Source organism: Semicossyphus pulcher, unplaced genomic scaffold (assembly GCF_022749685.1).
Source record: "Semicossyphus pulcher isolate SPU_LCO1_2020_fin unplaced genomic scaffold, fSemPul1.0.p SCAF_13, whole genome shotgun sequence".
NCBI lineage: Eukaryota > Metazoa > Chordata > Actinopteri > Labriformes > Labridae > Semicossyphus > Semicossyphus pulcher.
In genome coordinates, this window is record NW_027211637.1 from 6,380,305 (window position 1) to 6,404,650 (window position 24,346).

The following is a 24,346-nucleotide window of genomic DNA, read 5'->3' on the forward strand; positions in this document are numbered from 1 at the left end:
TTTATTCATATATTTTCTAAGTGTTTGTATCGCTGCTGTATGGTCACTGTCCATGGTGCTGAAACAATGTTGTTCACTATACATTGTAAAAAACATATTTTTGATGTGTTTTTTGTTATGTTGTTAACTAAGGCTGATTGGCTTGGATGCCTTTGAGAACTGTTGGCTTCCCGCTTACCCTGACATTTCTGCTCAGGTTCACATCTTAATGGGTGGTTTGTGGTTTTGATTATATGAGGCTGGGGGGCAACAGAAATGTATGCAGGAGTTGTAAGTGTCAAAAAGTTTAACCGGACACATCCACATTTGACATTGTACTTTTTATGCAATGCTTTGCTGGAGAGTTATGTCAGAGAGAGCTTCTGTCACTGCTACCTTAAAAAGAGACAGATAACAGATCAGACACTCACTTTAGACATTAAACATGCTGGATAGTAGGAGTAAAAAAACGCTTAAATGGCGCTGGATCAGAAACTAAAGGGCTACAACGTCTGGAGGAAAAATAGAAAACGAGGGCGTGTGTGTGTTTGCATGTGTGTGTCCAGGCTGGTGGCGGTGTTTAGGGATATAAAGGGGTTAAGCCTGTGGAAAAAGAGGAGGTTAAATCATGATGAAGAGTGCCATTCTTGTAGCCCTCGAGTGCATCTGCAGGTATCCACCACTATAAATAATGAGCCTATAGGCCGCTGCCATAAAGGCAGTGTGCAGTTCTCCCCTCTCATACCGCCCACCATACACTCTCTCTCTCTAACGCACACGCGCACGTACACTGACTCGTGCGCGCGCACATGCACAGGAGGTGGGAGTGGATGCTCGTGTAGCTGCTGGAAGCCAGGATGGGATAATCATGCGTGTCTGGCTCCGGGCGTTGATGCAGCTGCCGTTGCGGGATCCGGACTGGACTCGGGGCGCAGGGTGGGTCTAGTTCCCGATCTGGACCTCATGTCGATGTTATCAAGCATTCCGAGAAAGGCGAGGGCGATGGCCGAGAGAGGAGTTGGTGCAGCTCTTTGAAAGCGAGAGAAATCGACCGTTTTCGCCGATGGAGGACAGAATTCGCCGGTTTTAAAGCGCAGCCCGGTTTGGAATAACTTGAGGACACCGAGGAAACCCGGAGAGGATATCAAGGAAGCACTTGTTTTCTTTATGTTTCTTTTTTAATCTGGGCCAGAGATAGAAGCACATCAGGGAGAACGGATCACTTTTGCATCGGTAATTAGGAGAGGACTGCCTCCTTGGAGCTGTAGCGGCAGTCGCATCCGACCGACCGACCAGGCGGAGGGTGGGGGGGGGGACAGGATACTTGGATGGAGAGGGCGCAGTGAAGGCTGAGAGAGCGGCTCGCCGTGTGTAGGAGGGGGGACGGAGGGGAGACCGGGCAGTTTGAAGGGACGGGGAGCCAGGAGCGGCGCGGCGGCTCCATGAGCGGCTCCTGCCGGGACAGAGTGCCCAGAGCCCAGCCGGAGCGTCTCCACTGCCGCGGGTAGAAGCCCGGGCTGAAGGACGGCGGCCAGTTTGGAAGTTTTGATGCATATGATCACAACCACCATGATTTTTATGATTCTTGGTGCTTCAATTGTAATGGTAAGAAATTTCACCTCCCTCAGCCACAATAAGGCTTTCTAATTCACTCACTAAAGCTAATATATCATCAGATTAATTCAAATGTGCCATAAATTAATCACATTTTAAGAGAAATTACAATAAAACAGGCCTATCAATGACATGTGGAAGTAGGTTAGCCTACCTATAATTACCTGCTGTCATAAATAAATAATCTAAGTCCGTTTGAGGCAAGAGTCCCCCTCTTTTAGAAACGGGAGGATGTGCCAAGGCTATTTTCTCTCCTTTCCTTCATGATGCTTGTTTTTGTGTCTTAATGATAATAATGAATAGAATCCTCCCCTGTCTGCAGGAGTAGCCTAGCCTTATTGCTTGACATGTCCCAGCTGACTTGCATGCTTCTTTGCAGGCGATAGCCTGTTTAATGGACATGAACGCACTACTGGATCGCTTTCACAACTACATCTTACCGCATCTACGAGGGGAGGACCGCGTCTGTCACTGCAACTGTGGAAGGTAAATGCCGTCATCTTCGTACATTATTTGGGATAAACATGGTGGTGTGTGTTTTTTTTCTACCCGTCAATTCTTAATTTTCTGAAGAGGCCTCGAAGATTTCTGGCGGTGAAGCCCCGCAAAACGAACCAGATCTCAGGCTGTCTGCGCTCTTTCAGCGGCTCGTGTTTTCACAGATTTCACATTTATTCTCGCTATAACAGAAATAGCGATGACACGTTCGGTCGGTGTGTGTTTTATAATACAGCTCTCGGCTGCGAGGATTTCGGCTTTGCTGCATATACGAAGGTGTGTGTCGGAGCCATAAATAGGTAATGAACTATGAGCAATATAAGGCCGTTCAAAAACAATCTGAGCATCAAGTGCGCTGCAAACAGGCCGAAACAGCGAGAATATAAAGCTGCTGAGCCGAATGATGAACATATGAGTGTTGGTGTGATGTGGTTATACGGCTTAAGGGGCTACAGGGCTGAGGCTGCTCATGAGCCTACCTGCTGTGTGCTGTCACAGTGAGAGCAGGGTTGAAGTGGGGAAAAACAGCAGCAAGACACTCATTAATAAATTACTCCGGATTTAATTAACATTATTGTGCATTTTCCAGCAACTGTAAGCATGCAATACAGCAGGGGCTGAGCAGAGGCACAAGTGGGCCTCTGTTTTTTCTGTTTTTAAGTCTACAGTGCCAGAGGGTATGGCAACAGTGTTAGAGCAGGATTTAAAGCAAGAGTCCTTTTATCCAATAGATTTACACCTTTATTGTCCCCAGATCTTCTGATTGACCTGTGTCCTGCAGCCATGAGAACAGAGGAGATGTCACTATGTTGGTGCAAGCTGAACAGATGCACATTAAAACAAAACAGCAGTCTATACCGTGCATACTGCAGTGAGGGGGCTGATACAAGCAGTTCATTAGCAGCATTAAGAGGCCAGTTTCACTGTGTGTTTTTAAGCCTGTAAATCCACAAATGGGTCATCATCAGGTGCTATTAGATTACGCCTGTCAGAGAGGGATAATCTGAGTCAAAGTTTGGGAAAGGCTTCTCGCACACACTCACAGATGCGATATGACAGGATTTGGGATGAGATGATGCATAACTGGTAGTCCTCCTTAGTAATATTTTGACAATCATGTCATCCTAGCTGCTGCAAAAAGAGGCCCGGTTACAAATGTGAGCGAGCTTTGCAAAAAATAAACTCATAAAAGAAGAATTTAGCCGTGTTTTTATATTTAAGATTTTTTTTTCCAATGCAGACATGCACTTGCACTAATAAAACAGTAAAACACCAACATAAGCTCAGTTAAACTTTAGCTTACTGTACCTAAAACTGTATTTCACTGACCTGGAAACTCTCCTGAATCAGAGTCACTCACCTGTTTTCTCCTAAACAGCAGAAATGTGGGATAAACAGAGCAGTCCTGAGCCCGGGCTTCACTCGCCTGCCCTTCCATCCGTGAGGCGTGGAGGTGTCGTGACGCCCACAGCGTTCACCTTATCAGGCTCGAGGACACAGCCAGTGTCATTTTTATTTGGCAGCCTCTGCGCTCTGATTTGGATGTGGTTGTAGTTTCTCTGACGGGCCAACGCCTGGCCTACAATATCTGCCTCTGAGGCAGGGGAAAGATCTAGGAGTGGACTTTGTGTGTTGCTGGGTGCGCCCTGCTAATTGGTGTCAGGCTGTTGTAAAGAGCTGCAGGATAGTTGTCCTAAGATGATCTAAAAGCTCTTATTGTGGAAGTTTCATTCTTAAATAGCACAGAAAAATTTACTAGTTGTTATTTTTATACCCAAAAAGGTACATACACAATGATTTTTAGGATTCAGGTTCAAACAGGATTGCAAGTCCACATAAGTTCAGTTTAAAGGTAAACAGGAAGGATCACTATGTTGTTTTATATTCTTATGTTTATATTTATTTACAGACGTTGGGAATGAAAGAAACCTGGAGGAAGATTTTGGTCTATCGTTAAATGTAGAATAAGTTTAATGGACCTCTGTGACTCAGTGAGGTCCAACAGAGGGTTTGATTCCCCCTTGTGGCCCTGCTACTTTTTCAGTCAGATACTTAAGGTGCAAATCTGCAAGAACTGTTTTTATTTGTCCGTGTTCACAGCTAAGTGCTGTAATATATCTGCACTGAACCGCCTTGAAGCCATTTGTCAATCAAAAGGAGGGGATGACTTTCTTCTGAGGAAGTTGTGTTTCTGTCTGTTTATCCACAGCTGCTTCTGATCCTCACTTCTTCCTCTCTTTGAGCATTTTTTTTGGCAACATCAGTTAAAGATCCAGTAAACTTTCAGTGCATCATAGCAGTTACAACCCAACAGACACTGAATGCTAAGCATAGCAGCTTTCATTAATTCGGTTTTGTGTCAGTTATGGATGGAGATAAGCAAAGCGTGCACTGACTCAAGATTTCCCTATTTGACTGATAGTCATAAGCCATTACTCAAGTAGTCGTTGCAGGTTTATGATATTAATCGTCTAAACATGTGTTTTCTTTGAGGCATCAGAATGTTTTAAATTTCTAAGCTGAATAAGAATTTTATAATGAACATTTTGACACCGTACAAAAGCGTTATAATGAGCCTCCAAAATATTTTACAAGTGCACATGTGAAAAGCGCTGCTGCTAACGACAAACAATGCGAGAAACAAAAGTGGTAATGATTCTGAATGTGTCGTACAACCAAAAACAGACTGAAAATTACTTAACGTCAACATAGCATAACATTGTCCCTCCCCAGCTATGGTCAATAAACCGTAAACTCTGATTTTTTAACGTTACTTGGAGCTGATATATTTCTCTCTTACTAACCGACCTATGAAAACCTGGTTGACTAAAAGTCTTCTCATTAGCTTACTGCTGGTTGATCATTCGGGGGCTGCCTTATAAATCTATGAACCAAGGTGTGGGTGTAGAACTGTAAAGGTGTGGGCATTTACCAGGCAGGGAGAGTCTAACAAAAAACACTCTCATGTTGCAGAAGATGTTGAGCGAGTCCAGAGTTTTTGGAGCCTGGCCAATAGCAGAAACTACAAGTGAGGATATCTCAGTCTATGCTGCTTCAATTCTTACTAATACTACTACTTATTTCAATCTGTCTCCTGCACATATTTCAATTGTATAGAAGTGTAGCATACAATTACTAGAGTGCTCTTTTATTTTGAAAAGACTTAATGGCCTTAAAACCTGCATCAGTCTAAACCTGAATGAATATCATGCCCCTAAGAGTGTGAGCAGAGGTGTGTATGTGTACTTACTTCCAGCAGGTAAATCTCTCAGCTCCCCCCTGTGTGTTCCCTCAGTGTTTGTCAGAAAGCTGGCTGTGTTGTTAGATCTGAAAATGCCTTCATCCCCTCTCAGGAGGGCAGGTAATATTAGTAGAGTAAGGTTTATAAAGTGGATGTATCTGTTTTACTATGAAGCAGAGTCAACACTGGACGATGTGGTAAAGTGAATGTAAGGAAGTGGATGATTGTTGACCTGCAGCTGCTGCAGCCTTTAATAATGTCATGCTGTCCCTTAGCTGTAATATAACACAGTGACTTGTTCACTGATTTACTACATACTGAACATGAAGTGTCCTTGTCAGCGTCATTTTTCCATATTTTACCTTTTTCTTCTTCTTGAGATGTGGATACCTGGCTAGCAGCGATCACACACCCTGTGGATTTGTGGAAAAACAGTTAAAATTAGACTCAAATTGAGTCCCTTCATTTCTCTCCAACTTGGAACACATTTAAAGAGACCTTCTAGTAAGAGCTTCTTTTGATCTTGCATTATATGAGTTATCTCCTGCAAGGTCATTCAGTAACAATACATGCACAATCAGGCCATTTTAGATTATGTATTTGTCTTTGCAAAATTTTACCCACCCAGAAAGGTTTTACCGAGCAGGTGTGGCTGATACCTTTTAGGATGCTGGAGGAAATGCCTTGCAAAAAGGCACTTAAACAGAAGTCACTGAAGAATGTGGTGCAGTGTTTCTTCTCCTTATTTTGGTCCTCGATTTTTTTCTGTAAAATCGCAAGTCCAGGCCGGTTTCCTCAAACTTTTTCAGCCACAGCTGCCTGGAGTGCAGCCTGGGGACACCCAGCAAAGTGCGGATTAGTGCAATCTGATTAAAATTTAGATCGAAATCTCTAGACATCATCCAAGCTAAAGTGGGCATATGAAATATAAAAACACCATAGGCCTGTGCAAGATAGACAGTCTAGACACTTTTACCATCTTTACACACACATAGATGCTGCATGCTGCAATATACAGTATATGCTATAAGGGTATATATAAGCACACTAGGTTATCAAACAGTGACAAGGGTGTGTGGAAAATCCTGTTTCAAGTAGCCCTGCACCGTATCAGGGAAGTCTGCAATGTGTGTCAACATTGTTTAAAGGGGCCGTATCTTTTAAATGGATATTCATCTATTTTCAGAACAGCTGCAGGTTTCTACGTAGAACCTTGCTTTTGCTGAAATCAACCAATCGTCACTCACCGTCATTCGTCTCAAGCTGCATTTTTGCACAAGCTTGTAGTCAAGTCAAGATTTCAGCTTACCATTCCGATACCTCTTGGCGATTCTGGCTTGTACATATAAGGCCGAATAACCGATCCTAGAGCAGCCATGTTTTCTACACCTTTGGAGTGACAGTGCAGTGCAGCCGCTCCCCCACGTGGGGGAGGGGCTACGCGGTCACTAAATACTGTCAGCCAATCATGGCTAAGGTCTGACCTTTGAATGGAAAAACAGCTTGTTTGTGTCAGGAGGAAGGAGAGGCTCCGAAAAATAATTAAATTAGAATATGCATACAATTTTTAAATGAAACAAACTTTTCCAACGTGATTCAAAAACCAATTCAAATAATAGAAAATTGATTGCAGAGCTTAAATATGTCCCCTTTAAGGTTGCAATGACAATATGACTTGTAATGAATAAAGAAATATTGAAGTGTGCATTTTAGTTATAACGTTACAGTTCTTTGTCTCTCTGTTGTTCTGCATGTCTTATACTGACCTGTGTTGGCGTCTACTACTAACATGGCGTCTCACATGAACTTAATATAATTCCAAATAGTTGAAATGCTTTTCTTTCACCACAAGGTCATTGTCAGCTACATTATGATCCCCTCCTCACCTTCCTCAGCCACTGTGCTAGATAACTTTGCAGTTGCCACCAAATTAACACCAATTATGCAGAGGTAGCTGTTGGCTAGCTGGAGCTTCATGTGATTGGTGAAATAGTGTGAATGCATGTAAAATGAGAGGTAAATGTTTGCATGCTGAGTGAATGCAAGTAAATAAAATCATATTTCATATTCCTCACATTTCAATGTGTTTTTAGTTCATTTTCATAATAATAATGATTAAAATCAAATTTAACGGTCATCACCTATTCAAGTAAAGTTATGAGTGACAAACTTAATCTAACTGTAGGAGCCAATTTAGCATAATGTTTATTGTCTTATGTTTTAATAGTTTTGTATAAATATTGGTAGAATGATTCACTTTGATCACTAGGTTGTGTATAGTGTTTGGGTAATTGGTCACATGACAAGGTCAGGTGTTTATAGGTCACAGGTGAATAGGAAGGGAGGGAACAAACGATTATTACTGTAACTTAAAGATATGATCTTGAAGATTTCAGTTTCATTCTCTTTGGCGGCACCTTATGGCGATAAACGGTAATTGCGGGAGCACACTTTCCACATATACAGATGTCCACAGTTGGCTCCGGTAGTAACTCTTGATTTTCCTCGCTGACGGTTGCTTTCCTTTTTAGACTGTTTCCTTCATCTGAGCGTCGAGTTTGTTTCTTTTTCTTTGGATTTTCACTTATTTTTGAAGTCGTATCTGTAGTCATCTATCTTTTCTTTGTTTGTTCAGCCATAGTAGATTACTGTTTACTCGCAACACTTGCAAAGACCGGAAAAGCAGCAGTTTAGCTCCGCCTACCCTCTCTGGCAGACCAACCACTGCTGGGTGATGGAGAACGCGTCACTAACTTGATTTTTTCCACCACCGACACCCAGTCCATAATACTGCAAACGTAAAGGCTTTCATCAGTGGGCCATAGGCTCAATCACCATTGTGTTACCTCATTCAGACTTAACAGACATTTATTTAAATGAAAATCTTTGAGATTATATCTTTAACCGTAAGCATGTAAATGTAACGCAACCATATTAGATTTATCATCATTTCATTACATTAACTTGGCAGTCATTCTCGGTCTGTCTCAACTCTGCAATAAACAGGAACAGCACCCCAAGTCATCTTCATTCTGGACAGTTGTTTTTGGACACGCGTCAAGACCTTCCTACGCAAGTGACTAAATTTAGAACAGTGGAATATTGGATAGTCACTACACTAAGATCTGGCTAAATGAGCTGAGAAAAAATAAGAAAAGCTCCTATAAGAGATTTTTCAAGCAACATTATGTACAACACAATCATCAACATCTAAATCTATGAGTGGTGTTCGTGCCTACACTGGAGATCCAGAGCGTATATATCCCAGACAGTACTGATGCTGTATTTAAGGCCTGTGGTTTAGCCAAATGGTTTACTTTTTATTGGCAACTTCTTAGGTTTTTCCTTCAGGTTATCACCTCTCTGTATGTGTTTTAGAAGGCAAAGAAATGTTCAGTTTGACCTGGGATTTATGTTGGTTTACGGATATCTTACCCTTCCATCACCTTCCTCTCTCTGTCCTCCCCACAGGCATCATGTCCACTATGTAATCCCATATGACGGGGACCATTCCTTGGTGGACTCATCAGAGAACTACTTTGTGAGTGACAGTGTGACCAAGCAGGAGATGGACTTGATGCTGGGGCTGCTGCTGGGCTTCTGTATCAGCTGGCTGCTGCTGTGGCTGGACGGAGTCCTACACTGTGCCGTCAGGGCCTGGAGGGCGAGCCGCTACTACGGTAAGCTGGACGTTATCAGCTGGTCTGCTGCAGATACACACGAATAAAACTCAAAAAGGGGCTCATTAAATCCCTTTCATATCATACAAATCTTTACCTTCTCACTTTGCTTGTGATTGCAATGCCACAGGAAATGAAATAAGTCAGAGCATGTTACAAGAAACGAAAACTCAGGAAGTAATTCTACAGGCAAAATAAGCAGGATTTGTGGTGTCAATTGAAAGGCTACTAGGAAAATGCCTGCATGCAGAAATATATTTATCTCTATCCACCATACACATCCGCACAGCAAGCACATACCATGTTAAAACAGCAGGTGGTGGAGCTCTGGTAAAGGGCCTTCCCCCTCATTGCTGGGCCAATTTATGGCTCCTATCACTGATTTTTCTCTCAGTTTACTGCAACCTCTCAGAAAACCACACTAAACCTTCCAACTATGTGATGATTCAGACGTTGGTCATTAGTTGAGGCTTAAATAATTCGTTTTTTGGACAGCTGGTACACTTCAAACCTTATTTCCTCTAAATTTGTTTTCAGGAAAAAGCAGCAATCATATGCTAATGTAATAGCACGACTATTAAGTGTAATTACTATGTTTTTAATATATTAAAGTCAGTATTTATGAAGTAGTCAATTAGCTACATAAAGTCAAACCTTGATGAGAATTGCGATGGTGTCGATTCTCCTAACTGATTCGGGATAGAGACAGGTCTTGGTGAAACAACTAGTCAATGCAACAAAATAACTGAATTATCCCTTTTCTGTTGTTTCTTTCACAAACTGCTGATTCAAATTAATTTCCCCATAAATATTTACTTCATTATATCATTCCTAAGTTAATTTGATGGCATACAGTAATGTAATCCAAGCCCTGTATATCTACACCAGGTCCATCACAATAAGCCTGTTAGCTAAAATGTTGAGTAGCATTAGTTTAGATAGAATAAACTCTGCTAACTTTAGCTTCTGTCTACCTTTGTAACCCCTTAATGATCTCAATCGGGACACTTTAAGAGAAAAGTAGCAGGGCACTGCAATAATGTGAAATAAAATATTAATAGCAGTTGGAATTATGATGAAACCCTTAATTAACACTTGGCTGAGTCAAACCTCAATGGAAAGCCAAAAAAAGCTTTGCAGAATACAAGTTAGCTGATGGGCGAAATCATATTTCCGTCAATATATTTGAGAGAATCGTGGCTAGATATCTTTATTTTGGAAATTTAGCAAAGCATAAGTATATTTATACACAAAAATATGATTTAAAAAAACAGCTTTGTAGGTTACAAGTTAGCTAATGGGCATACTGGTTATGCCCTAAATTTATATTCCTGATCATGCCATTCATGACAAGAGACTACCTTACTCCCTTACAGACCCCCTCCATTGAAAATCAAGTGTTTAACCTTGTAAACATCTCCATGTGATGTTTTTCATGTGCTACAAGACATATCAGGGACAACATAAGAAGTCGTCTCCATGGCTGGGCCTGTCTGCTTTTAAACTGCAGTGTACCAAGGACAGGCTGAACAACACGTTTTCAGATTGGCAGGTTTGAGACGTCACAAACCTAAGGAGCCAGTCCCGTTAATGGACGGGGTGACGCTATGCATATCATTATGTGCAACCTATGGCAACCACTTCTGCGATGTTCGAGCCAGCTGTAACCTTCATCATAATTTTTGCAAATACATTATACATTACATTACACATTAATACATTTCAAACTAGCTAACAAGTTGCTGCTAAACGATGGCTGTCATTTTACAAAAGGAGAAACGTAGCACATATTCTTTAATGAGAGAGAAGGAGAAGTTGCCTTGGGATTTTTACAAGGTAATTAAACCTATTCTGCAGAAAAAAACATATCAGACACAATTGATTATTTTAAGCAGAGCATCTTATATCTCTTAAAACATGACTGTAGCTGGTCTTTATGTTTGAAATTTAGCTGTCTATCTATGTATGAGATAATAATAAATAAATAGAGATATACAAGAAAAAAAAATAAAGGAAAAGATAAAAGTGTGCTTTGAGTAAGGACTCAAAAGAGGACACTAACACTGCAACAATGATTCCCTTGGACGTAGACTCCTACAGCTGAGTGAACCACACTCTAAACATAGCAAGTCTACCATTTGATGGTGATGAGGAGAGACTTGTGAACTACCAGAAGGGCCCTGAAAGAGGATTTCAAGCTGCAATCAGGCTCACTTGGGGTTAACAAATCACACAAATAAGCTGACTTAAAACCTTAAAATCAATTCTACAATTGACAGGCAGTCTGTGAAGGGAGACGAGGATTTAGGTAATGGGGTCATTTCTCTTGGAGAGCATGACTAGACCTGCAGCAGTGCTCTGCATTAACTGTAGTATGTTGATATTTCTCCTGCAAAGACCGTAAGTGCGCCACAACAATCAAGCCTGGAGGAGATAAAAGCACGAGTGACCTTCTCCAGCGCTATATAAGGGAATATCTCATCTTAGCGATGTGCTCCATTTGAATAAAACACAACAACTCGACTTGAGCAACTAATGATTAAACTGAGATTGAGGGCTTCTGGCTTCTTGTTTGTTGAGAGGCTGACAAGACTACACATAAGATTGGTAGTGCTTCAACTTGTTTAACCCTTATTATCCCCTTATCTGAATAGAAAATAATAAGGGACCCCAGGTAGATCCCTGGAGAACTCCTCAAAAGAGTAGGGTCCATCAAACTTAATAGAAGGAAATTGTTTAATCAGCTATAAAGTAAACATGTTTTGTACCATATCAGACAGAAACAATGCCTTTTCAGAGAAATGATTCAAATACTGTAGTCCACTCTGTCCAAGGCTAAGTTAAGGTCAAGGAGAATTATAGAAATGATTTCCGGCACAGTGACTTCTAGTATTCCCAGCTGGTTGCCTGGCAAACTGCTTCCTTTTTGTTTTGTATATTTATTTTATTATATTTTATGACTTTAATATTTAATACGTACCCTTTTTTAAATGGAGCCTCCTGGCTAAAGAATTCCACAAGATTGTACTTGTGTAACCGGAGTGACAATAAACATCTCAAATCTTGAAACTGGTCACATGGCATTTTGTGAAATAGTCACAAAATTATAATGAATATTTAGTATGAATTGACACAAATTTCTCCTTTTTTCGTGTCAGTAATCAGTGCCTGCAAAATGAAAGCCTTTTCGTGTCACTCGACACAGCCACATTAAGTGATGGTGGCACAAAAAGTACCTTGACAGGCTTCACAGTTTTCTGCAAAATCCTGACCCAATATTTTGCCAATCTTTCCCAAACCTTATAGTAGTTTTAGTACCGCAACTTAAAAGGGTCACAGTTCTGTTCGTTAAGGCACCAAAACTACCAGGTGTAGAAAAAAGATCAAATCTGAGCGTCAAATTTGTTTCCAAATACCTTTTTTTTTTTGCTGCAGACAATGGCTCAGAGCGGTACAGAATCCGAAATATGACGAGAATATACCGGTGGGCGCGTTTTACGTACTCTTGCAGAGGTTTTCCAGGGCCCATTGGAGAAGCGGATAGCGTCCTCCAAAGGAACAGAGCGAAATTGCATTTTTTTCCTACCATAATGGCATTAGCTCCCCATAATAACATGATAGGACTGAGGTTGAAAATCGGCAAACTGGTCCTTAGAATCAGTTAATTAAATTCAATTTTGACTTTCGTACTTACGTTTGTTTGACCAACAATCCCCCCAACCACTGTCTCAGCAGACTTTGTGGCTGTATAATACGTCAATTTACTTCCTAAAGGCTTGAACTCCATTTGTTTGAAAGGCTGACTGACTTACAAGGGAAAAACACATAATTCATGACCTCATAGAAGAACCTATATGTTCTAATTTCATTGCTTTTTGACAAACTACCTTGAGACTGGGTTGCATGGAAACAACAGGACCATATAACCAGATCACTGTGCCTGGCCAGGAAATAGTTCTAGCACTCAGTCACTGTAAAACAACAAATTGCCATTTTTATAGTGGTATATGTTCAGATTCAGCGAGCAAGGTATAGCGTGTTTAAAAAATAAAGCTTTAGAGGCTGTCGGAGTATTTTTGAGCTTTGGACAGAGCCATGCCAGATGTGCCCATTTATCTATCTGCACTGATGCAGCATGGATTTTAGAGCCCTTATTGTATTGTGGAGGATACTAAGTAAATGTGTTATTGGTGTTGACTTTTTCTATATACAATGTTCATCCTTAAATGACACCCTCTATGTGTAGTTTTAAGACGGCGGTATGATCTATTTACAGAGATCTACTGAGGGGTGATAGGTTAGAGAAAACATTGATTATTCTATGTTAACATATGCACAAACTGAAGTAACGTTTGCCCTATGCAATTTCCTAAGACCTCGTTGTATTTTTTATTAAGGGTTCTATTTATTTATGTTTGCTGTTTTTTAGTGACATATAAATGCATCAACGCAGATTCTTCTACAAACGTAACCATAAATATTGCTGTTTTGGACTTTTAGCATTAACTGTATAATAATCTGCCCATTTATTGTCAATATTTTGTCGATACATATATAATTGTTCTGTTGTTTCTATCTCCATGTATGATACTGGAGACATATTTAGAATTGATGTTTGGTTTTTATGCCTTCCTAATGCACGTGAGGGATTTGATTACTTGCAGTCTTTCAGCCGCTCCGTATTTAAGATGGCTTTTCATTGTCACAAACCATTTGCCTGATGAAGGTCTAGCGCCGAGCGTTGCAAATAAATGTTTTAGTTCAAATTAGACAGAAGACTGGCTCTTGCTCCATAGTTAATGCCCAGACAGGAGAGTCGCATCACTCTTCTCAGGAAACAAAAAAACGAATAAGCATTGGCTCCCAACATAATGTAACTATTCCTTTTATATTAACAGCACACCTATTCTTTTTACAGAACTAGATACTGTTTGATCTGTTTATACTCTGGCTGAGCAGAGCGAAATATGCATTGAAGATTGGGAGCAGATCGCTGAGCCAGGATGATGTGTTTATCCGCTCATGCTGACAGAAAACATTGTGCCCTTGCTTTGGTCAGGAAGATCTACACGTGACATTTTGACTTGTCACAGTCGGAAAAGCGCAGGTGTTACTAATACAATTAACGAGGCCTCTGTTACATTCAAGTTACCCAGTAAGCCATGACAGTGATGATTCAACGATTCAGTGATGACACCTGTGATTTTTGTACTGTGACATATATAAATGTCTTCAGGAAAAATGACCTTGGCTGCGTTCTAATACTCAAACTTCCATTTTATTCAGTCTGCCAGATAATGATTTAGTATGTCCAAACAGATGTTTGTCAAAAATACCAGGAAGTCCTTCTGCATCTGGTCAAATTTTACTGTTTGCCAGCCAGCATGCTTTTTGGCTATTCTGACTCACAATCTTCTGCACAGTGGAAGTTACTTCACATTTATGTATCATATAACTATAAAAATAAAAATGGGCTGCACTTATAGAGCACATTTCTACTCTTCTGACCAGGCAAAGCAATTTACACTACATGTCAGCATCCAACCTTTCACACACACATTTATACACCACTGACAGCGCCGTGCAGGTCACCATTTAGTACATTCACATACAATCACAGCAGTTTCTTGCCCAAGGATATTTCGACAAGCAGACTGTAGAAGCTGGGGATTTAAACGCAAATCGTCCGATTAGAGGACAACCCGCCCTATCACTCTGAGCCACAGTTTTTGTTAACATATAACACTGAATAAAATAATAATACTATAATGCTTAGCTACAATTCATTTAAAACTACCTATATTTCAAAGTAACAGTAACAGCTTTCAATATTGGCCCCAATTTAGGGGCTGCATCCTTCGAAAGAAAGTATTTGAAGGCCAATTGCGTCACAGCGGCACGTCGAAGGCTGTCCCATTTCGAAGGCTCGTTCAGATGTGGCCGACAAATGCTTCCTCCTTTTCCTTGGCCACTAAGGATCCATCGGATGCATCCTTCGCGGCCCAACATATCCCGAGATTCATTGCGCGCCAATTCAAACAAGATGGCGTAAGTAAGGGTGGGAACAGCTGGTGACACAAACAGTAAATCCTCTGTGGACCAGGCTGTCTCATTTCAGTTTGGCCTTAGTGGTCTACTCAGGCTATGAATGACTCATCCTTCGTAGCCCACGTCCTTCAAAGGATGCAGCCCCTGAATTGAGACACAGCTCATGTATACATCTGACAGTATTTGTTCAGCAAATGACATTTTGTTTCCCCAAGGCAACCTTTTTCTTAACAATATTTAAAATTTGATGGATTTATGAGCAAGAGGGTCAAAGTTCAAGCCACAATGTTATGAGGAAACAGTATGCACCAATAGTACACTGCATGCACAGTTCGTGTTTTATAAGTGCAGCTGCAGTTCGTTTTATTATAAGAAGAAAAAGTATGTGATTTGGATCACATAGCCGTTCTTTGGCACCACCTTTTCAATTTTTCTCACAGGTGCTTCTATTTTTTCTTGCTGATCAGACTGAGGTTGAATGTGGGCGGAGCTTTGCTAGACGTCTGTGATGTCACCAGACTTTATGAATTAAAAATAATGGCTCTGCTCCATTTGGCTGCGCCACTTCTTTTTTTAGCATCAAGGGTGGGAAAAGCTGCTTAAATGGAGGGCAGGCAGCAGCTAAGACATCAGGTATGACGTTGAATCTCTATCAGAAGATGTAATTAAATTAATCTTTTCCCAGCTTTAAAGTAGTGGCAGAGCCCACACCCTGCCAGCTCAATGTTCCCATCAGGTCTTGCAGAGCACACTGTTAAAAAGGTACATTTGTCTTAATGGGTCAATCAAGCACCGACTTTCCAACCCACACATTCCTGAAAAGATGTCTAATAATCAACCAAAACTGTTAAATCGCCTATGCTGTTTTACCATAAGAGTGCAAGGCCTTTAACTCGACTAATGATCTCACTATTGCATCAAGAGGAGCTGTATGGCCCAGAAATGTCTGCGTCATCAAGCCCAGTCATTGAGAACATTATGACCGCTCGGTGGCTCAGTGGTTAGCGCTGTCACATTAGTGCAAGATCGTCCTGGTTTGAACTGTGGCCGAGTGACTCGTTAGTGCGTGTATGCTTTGTGCATGTTTGCTTCGTCTTAATACAGGCAGTTATGGCAATAAGGACATTTCATATAGTAAGAAAGTGTGTCCATGTGTAAAATGTGGGTTACATTTAATGGTCTGCATAAGACGCAGATTGATACATAAAGTGTCTCAGTGTGTAGATGTGTGTAGTGCACAGCTTGTCAATTGTCATTAGACTGAAGATAACATGAATTCATGTGCAGTAATAGCTGAAAGTTTATTGCATGATGAGGAAAACTGGCCAAGCTGGTATTTGTTTTAAGCTTTTGTGTGATATCTAATAGAGTAAATGTAAGAATACACACAGTGCAGTTACCAAGGCTGGTTCAAACCAGGCTCTAGATTGAGAAATGACTTCACTCCCACCATCTGCTGTGCTGAAGTGAAAGCTGCATCCCCGCATACCATGTGTTTAAATCCAACTGAGTGTGATAGTTGCTCCTTAATTTCCTGTCTCCTGTCAGCGCTCTCTCTCTCTGAAATATCTGTTTCATTTTCTCTTACCATCTCCTGCTGACAGATGAAGGATGCATGTTACTTTAGCAAAATGCGGCAGATTTAATGAGACAGAACATGTGGGGTAACAGTTTGTTTGGCTTGCGTGGATGTGCAGACAAGAGCAAAGAAATAAAAGGCTTTCAGGGACCCTGAAGCTAAGCAGATATTAGACACCAGTGTGAAATCACGACCAGGCAGCTTGAAATCCCTCATAGTCTGGAGCTCTGCTGAGGAGACATGAACCATCGTCAACATAGAGGGTTCATATCTGTTCACTGGCATGATGCTCACTGATGAGGGCAGCATTAGCATCCAGGATTACAGTTTTTTCTCACATTCATAGAGGTTTCACAGGATTTTCCTCCCTGCCAGGATCAAACTCTGGGGGGGAAAGGCTAACAAAGTTTTTGCATTCATTTGGCACTAATTAGCTAAATTTAGCGATACTGAATATTTAAAAAAAGCTTTTAAAATCAGGATTTGGAGCTTAAATATTCCTTCTGCTCCCTGCTTTTTCGGGGCAGGCCTGTATAATGGAGGTGGCCTGGATCTTCAGTTTAAAGGATGAACGCTAAAGTAGGTGATATGTGACCTGGATACTTGGACTGCTATGAAAAAGCTCCTCAGGCAAGATTGGAAAGTATCAAGCAACAATCTAAGAACGTCGTTTAATACTCAAAGTTTTATGAAATCCACATGGAAACGCACAAATAGGGGTTTAAGGACACAATATAGATATTTTTGATAGATATTTCTGTGTTATCAAGAGCTGCTTCACATGGAGGCCATTTTCCTCTGACATCACGCTGAGGTTGGGAAGCTCAAATGCTGTTATAAAAAGGCAATACTGTCCTACTGCTTTGTTCCAGATTGAAAATCACATAAACTCAGGGAATCTGACAAATTGTGATAATTTCACCACTGCCCAATTGATCAACAACTGTAAAGACAATTGCTAGTTAAAATCCAGAAGAATATGAGACAAGGCTAAATGATAACCCATTAGCTACCTTTAGACAAAAGCTTACGTTAGCATTCAACGACTTCCTAGCTAACATTAGTGTTTATCTATAAGAGTGTGGTGTTACAATTTCAGAATTATTTTAGCCCTCTCAGTTGTATTGGGTAACACTATCAAACAGGAATGTTAGCTAATAAGTGGGGCAATGCTCATGTTAGCGGTTTTCTAACAGTAGCTATTTATGTTGTTTAAACCTGAAATATGTCCTGATAGTATCCCTCTGTGTTGTCCCTCTCCTTTATATTTTAAGTTGCTAATTAATAAGGAAGTGGCAAATGGATAACAATTTGTCAGATTCTCTGTGTTTGCAACCTAAAATAATGTATCAGAGGAAAATGGCCGTTGTGTGAATATGGTGATAAAAATTCCAAGGGCTATCTGACCACATTTAAAGGTAAAACAACATATTTGATAACCTGTTAGCTACTGTTAAACTACATTTAACGTTAGCATTCAACCACTGCCTTGCTGTTTGGTCTATTACAAGAATTTGGTAACATGAATTTAAGCCTTTCCTAGCGTATAGTCTGTAATGTTAGCTAGGAAGTGGTTGAATGCTAACAATAGCTGTGGTTTAACAGTAGCTTTTGGGTTATCAAATATGTTGTTTCACCTTGAAATATGACTCAATGTCCCCACTGATTTTCACCATCAATTGTCTTTTCAGTTGCTGATCAATCGGGAGCAGTTAAATGATAACAGATTCCCAAAGTTTACAACTCGCACCTCGACATATTTATCAAAAACCCTGTTAGTTAGCTTTAATATTCATCCTGGGGTCCACACAAAACAAAACAAGACATTCAAGCATCACACAATGGACAACCCCTAACATAAGTGAAATGAAACAAGAGAAAAACAAATAGCTCACTCGCATTTCGTGTCTCTGTAACAGTAATTGGGTAAAGCAGTAATTAGCAGAGTGAGTAGGCTACCTTAGCTTAGCGTTATCTAAGTTAGCCCCACAAATAGAATCCTGTTTAACATGCAGAATGTCATATATGACCTTAATTAATTTCTTTGATATTTAAGGTTCTTAATTTATTCTTAAAATGTACCTTAGTTGTGATATTTGTATTACGTTAAAACAGAAATTAACATGACGCCGGAGGAAATGGCACCGTGTGAATATGTTGAATAAACAAGGGGCTTGACTTGTACAGGCTTTAATAGTTGCAGGCTGCTGCTTTGCTCAGAGGTGTGGACGGTTTTGCAGCAGGGAGTGAGACAGTGCTGTTTTCTCCAGTGCACAAGTGTAAAATACATCATCATAAAAAAAACACCCAGGGAGGAGAGAGCATCCATATTCATCATCAGCAGAATGGAGTGGGGGGATATAGGCTTCTTCTTTGTACTGGGAGGGAATGCCCCTCGCTTCTGTGTGTCCCTGTGTGTGTGTGTGTGTGTGTCGGCTGTGACGTTGATGCTAGGTCAGACTCGTTTAGCCTCCCCGAGATGAGGAGTGAAGGTGAGGCTGACAGAGCGGGGATGGGTGTGTGTGTGTGTGTGTGTGTTATATGGGTGCAGGATGGTGATGCTGTCACATCCCCACCCCCACTTACACACACACACACTTTCTCCTCCAGAGCTATAAATAGAATGAGAGAGAGCAGCTGGAATGGCAAGTGAGAAACACATACACACACGCACACACACATGGAGTACATTGAGATGCACATTGATTCCCATTGCTTCCCCCCTCCTCCTAATTCTATCTCTAGCTCCTCCCTCTTCACTTATTGAATCTACTACTGGCCATTTCCTGATGCAATTACTTTTTTATATCTTATTCTTGATGCTCCGTTAATATCTGATACTGATTAGAGTCTCTTTTGCAAAACATAAAAACTATCTCAATAATTGAAGAAAATGATGGCTCTCTGTTCAGCCTTAACCTCCCTCTCCCTCTCCTCTCCTCTAAAAGAGCATAACAATTGTGTGTTCGCCTCCCATTTTCCACCTTGCATTATCATTTCTCCTGACTCCGTCCCCCCATCTCCATCTCCATCCTTTTATTCAAATGAGAGAAACCTGTCTTCGTTGCCCCTTTTCCTTTGGATACCCTTCAGAGCAGTCCTTGTGGACAGCATACCCATTCACAGCTATAAATAACTCACTCTCTCCCTCCTCCCCAACTCCACCACCACCACCACCTCCACCACCCCTCCTCTCGCTCATCCTCTAGCAGGGCCATTTGCTTCTGGGTTTGCTGTCTGGGGTTCTCCCCTCCTCTCTTTCTCTCTCTCTGCTGTCTCTGTGGACCTCGCTCTGCCTCGCCGGCTCCGGTTTATAACCCGACAAGCACGAATGTCTGCTCTGCCCGTCCCCTGCTCATGTTATATACCTCGCATTCATGAAATAAGTCATTGTTAAAAGACAGAAGCTTATTTCACAGCAGGTCAACCTTTCTATTGTAAAGCCTGTGTGTAATGTATGTACAGCAAGGTCGCCGCTAATTGTACAAAGGAAGATAAGTAAATTAGACGCTGCATTAAAAATGGAGGGTTCAGCCTTGATCTCACCTGCTTGTAGAGAAATAAGGCCAGTTTAATAGAGATGTCACATGTGCAACATCCCAAACACAAATGTGCAGAATCAAGGGCAACACCGTGCTGCACTCGAACAGATTGATGCCATTTACAATTTCTCATCCAATATTTCAGGGCTCCAATCTTTTATCTCGTCTCCATCGCTCTGCCCTCTCTGTAAAAACCTCACCCCTACTTCCCAGGATTAAAACTTGTTACAGCTGTGATGAAGCTGGTCACTAAAAGACATATCAAACACCAGCTTTCCCAGTCTGAGGTCCGTGTGGAGCTCATAACTCACTTTTATGATTCGCACCGTTGAGCACAGAAACCTTAATGCATCGGATTCTGGGTCATTTTTTTAAGGTAACTGGCCCATTTTTCAAAACACTAAATCTTACATGGAAGATTTGATTTTGTGGTACACGACCAGCTTTTTTAAAGGTTATATTTTTCGCTTACTTTAGATTTGACAATTTAAATGCATAAAACATTTTCATCTAAATTGTGTTCTCAATAGGACAGAAAAGCAGAGTTTATACCATTAAGGGAAACTGAAACTGAGGAGCATAACGATGAAAGAGAAGCCATCATATTACAGCCAACATCAGCCTCCTCATAAACAAATACACAGATTAATCCAGGACAGAATGAATGTCAAAGAGGACTCATTCACTTTGACACTAAGAAGGACAGTTTGCAGCACAGACATCAGGCCTCTCTGTTGCTGGTTGTTATGTCTTGTCGGCCTCTAACTGGATTTAGAGCCAGAAAATCAGGCTAAGAAGGATTTCAAACTATTGTGTGTGGATCTCATGAGTGTTGTCTAGCTGCCGTCTTCAAAAGCTTACATTCACTTGTCATCGCTCATGTCTGCACAACAACAAATGTTGGTTTGCAACAAAGCAAATTACTGTGATTACATTTGTTTATGTATCATTTGAGAAGAAGTAAAGACGCAGTGATGATGAGATTATGGCATGTGGAGATTATGACAAAATATGAATACCAGATGCAATATTTATTTAAGTCCTGCTTTGTTTTAGGAGCATATTTTCCTCATTAGGCCCATGGATGTTGTATTTAAATCAAAGACTGCGTGTTAGAAATGGATTGCGTGGCCACCATGACATCCCCCATTGGGATGTTTTATTTTGAAGGCTTAAGTTTGGCCATTTTTGCAGTCGCCAGGTTAGTATTTTAGGGTTGAAAGTAGCATATTGGGATGAAAGGGTGGAGCTAGAGAGGAGCAAGGGGTTAGCAAATGCTACGTTATCAGCTTACAAGGTGCATCCATGATTCAAGGTAATTGTGTATTAATTGAGATGCTTATTCATGCTAGCAAAAAAATGGCCTTAAAGAAAATGTACTTACCAAAAATTGAATAGCCCACTCCTATAACGGAAAGCTGAACAAAACATTTTGGAATGTAGCCCTGTCCTAAAGTGTGCCCTGCTTTATTGTCTGTTTTGATCTAAATGGTACCATAACAATACCAAAAAGGAACACCATGATATTGAGGGGACTGTAAACTTCTTAGAAAATAATTTACTTAGATTAAAGATATAATCTCTAAATTCTCAGTTTCATTTTATTTGGCAGTACCTAATGGCAATGAAAGGCAGCTATGGATGCATACATCCTAGATAACTAGACGTCCACGGTTGGCTCCCTTTGTTATGGTTGTAACTCTTGAATTTCCTTTTGAAGTTGTATCTGTAGTCGATCTTTTCTTTGTTTGTTCAGCCACAGTAGATTACTGTTTACTCGTAACACTTGCAGAGAGCGGAAAAGCAGCCGCTTAGCTCCGCCTACCTTCTCTGGCAGACCAACCACTGCTGGCTGATGGAAAATGCGTCACTAACTGGGCACAGCTTGAGATTTTTTGAGTCCATAATAATACTATTACTACTGCAAATGCAAAGGCTCAATCACCATTGTGTTACCACATTCGGTGATAGATAGTGGCTTAACAGACATTTATTTAAATGAACATCTTTGAGATTATATCTTCAGATTATAAAAGAAAGAAGTAGGCTTCTTATTTGCTTCCATACATTGAACTTCTTGCTGGTCATTAGAAAGAATGCAAGTTTACACTGACACTTCAACATTCGCTTCTCCTTACAGACCTGTAGGCATAAAAACACCTCTTTTACACAGTCTATGATTTCAGCCACACATAATTGGTTAGTAAATTGTGAGTTATTAGAACTAATTCAAGTTAATAGCTTCAAATTGACAATCAGCTCTAGAGTAAAAACAAAATATATCAAGGGTCATATCCATCATGGGGTTATTGCATCCATCTCAGGTGGACACAGACCCACATATATCAACCATTTCAGAAAAGCACAATATAAATCACATGCTAACACCTTCCTCCTGTGACCTCACTCTTGCCTCTTGTCTCCTTCCTCCAGACACCCCGTCCTGGTCATGGCTGCCTCAGTTCTGCAACCTTCGAGACCTCCGTCGCCGAGCCCAGCTCAGACAGCTGGAAGACTCCAGCGGCAACATGGTCCACATCAAGCAGAAGCTCTACCACAACGGCCACCCTAGTCCCCGCCACCTCTGACTCTAAAACAGCAAAATAAAAACAAAAATAAAAACCCTTCCTCCTCTAAAACTCCCCTCTCCTCTCCAAAACCCTTTCGACCACCTTCCCAAACTGCCCGTTGGCCAACTGTTGCCTCAGAGACCCTGGAAAACTGCCCTCCCACTGTTCATAATATAGCCCCCCTAATGACAGGACTTTCTTATGACTAAACCGGGCCCCTGTCAGCACTAAAAAAATCCCAAAAATGGAGCAAGATGATGATTATTTGTTTCCACTAAAATCTTGTCTTATGTCCACGTCCACCGTTGTGGGAGGAGGGAGAAAAAAAAAACATTTTTAAGGGTGTTTTTTCTGTATAGAGACATTTTCTGTGTTCATTGTTAAACTTGGCATGCTCTTTTAGAACAGGGTAAGATGTGGGCAGCGTATGGAAGGGGGCGGCAAGACGGGTGTCAGGATATTTTTTTTCTCTATTGGGTGGGAGTGGGACTTTGTTGGCGTGGGGAAGGGTGAATGAGACTGCTGGGTGGGTGGGTTTTTGTGATGGTTAGATTGCTGCTTCTGTAAATAGTTATAAATATGGGAAAGTGGGATTTAACAGTCTTTAAAAAGGGGGTGCGTGGGGGGATTTTTGTGTGAGTCGTTTATCAATAGAAACCTTATGACGGACTGTGTGCGTAAAGATTAGAGGAATGGAACGGGAAGACGAGTTTGTTTGAAAACTGGATGTGAAACCATGTGATTTCTGCTAAAACACAGATTAATTAGCTTTGTTACTTAGTGAATTAACTGAATGTATTAATTTTTCCTGTAAATATGTGAGGGGGAGGGGAGCGTGTAGGGTTCTGGTCGGGGTTCTCTTTGCTATATTGTCATTCTTTAGTGGACACGGGAGGAGAAATAAATGCCAGCCAAGATGAGTCAGTTCAATACGCACACACATATAAACAAACACTGAACACACACACACACACACACCTCCACCTTCCTAACGCTGTGCTCTACAGCACAGTTCAATTTTCTTTATCCAATTCCCTCTCACTTATCAGGAGCAACCAGCCTATCAGCAGAGGGAACCCTCGCCCGGCCCTCCCCTCGTCCTCTCTGTCCAGACATTGCTGTTGTGAGGATGAAATGTCTGTTTTATTAAAAGTGCCATTGAAGCACAACAGTGACCTCTGATGTTTGATTGTGTCATTCCAATCATATGAGCGAAGATGGGAACACATTCTCATAGTGAGAGGTTATTTCAGAGCAGCAACAACAGACAGATTATACAGAGAGGTCCCGCTGACAGCTTCAGTTCCGTTTATTATAATTCAAATAGAAATTTCATGAGCGCTGACTAACAACACTTCTGAAATGACTAACAATGCCAATGACATCCTGAAGCCCTCTAATGTTACTGGAACAGTATGACTCGTTCCAGTGACAGTGAATTTAAAATTATAATTTCTCCTTGGTTGGGTAGGCCTATTCTTAAGCAAATAGATTTATATTTCAACCTGCATGCACACAGTCCCATATAGTATTACCTAACACACGTTTTAGCAATGTCAATTATTCTTTGGAAGTATAAACTACAGCAGAAACTT

The 24,346-nt window shown here is 41.0% G+C and overlaps 1 protein-coding gene across 1 annotated transcript; it reads left to right on the plus strand.

Annotated features, from left to right (window-relative positions):
- The first annotated feature begins 1,323 nt into the window (after nt 1–1,323).
- tmem240a (transmembrane protein 240a) lies at nt 1,324–23,735 on the plus strand. The gene is made up of 4 exons (XM_069659420.1): nt 1,324–1,584; nt 1,973–2,079; nt 8,804–9,012; nt 22,615–23,735. Exons 1-4 carry the CDS (start codon nt 1,528–1,530, stop codon nt 22,767–22,769), a joined length of 528 nt encoding a protein of 175 aa, XP_069515521.1. The 5' UTR covers nt 1,324–1,527; the 3' UTR covers nt 22,770–23,735.
- Nucleotides 23,736–24,346: the final 611 nt, after the last annotated feature.

Excerpts from the sequence above, each read along its gene's own strand:
- tmem240a (XM_069659420.1), top strand. The coding sequence starts at position 1,528 with ATGCATATGATCACAACCACCATGATTTTTATGATTCTTGGTGCTTCA. Across the intron at positions 1,585-1,972 it reads TTGGTGCTTCAATTGTAATG|GCGATAGCCTGTTTAATGGA; the intron begins GTAAGAAATTTC and ends GCTTCTTTGCAG. Across the intron at positions 9,013-22,614 it reads GAGGGCGAGCCGCTACTACG|ACACCCCGTCCTGGTCATGG; the intron begins GTAAGCTGGACG and ends TCCTTCCTCCAG.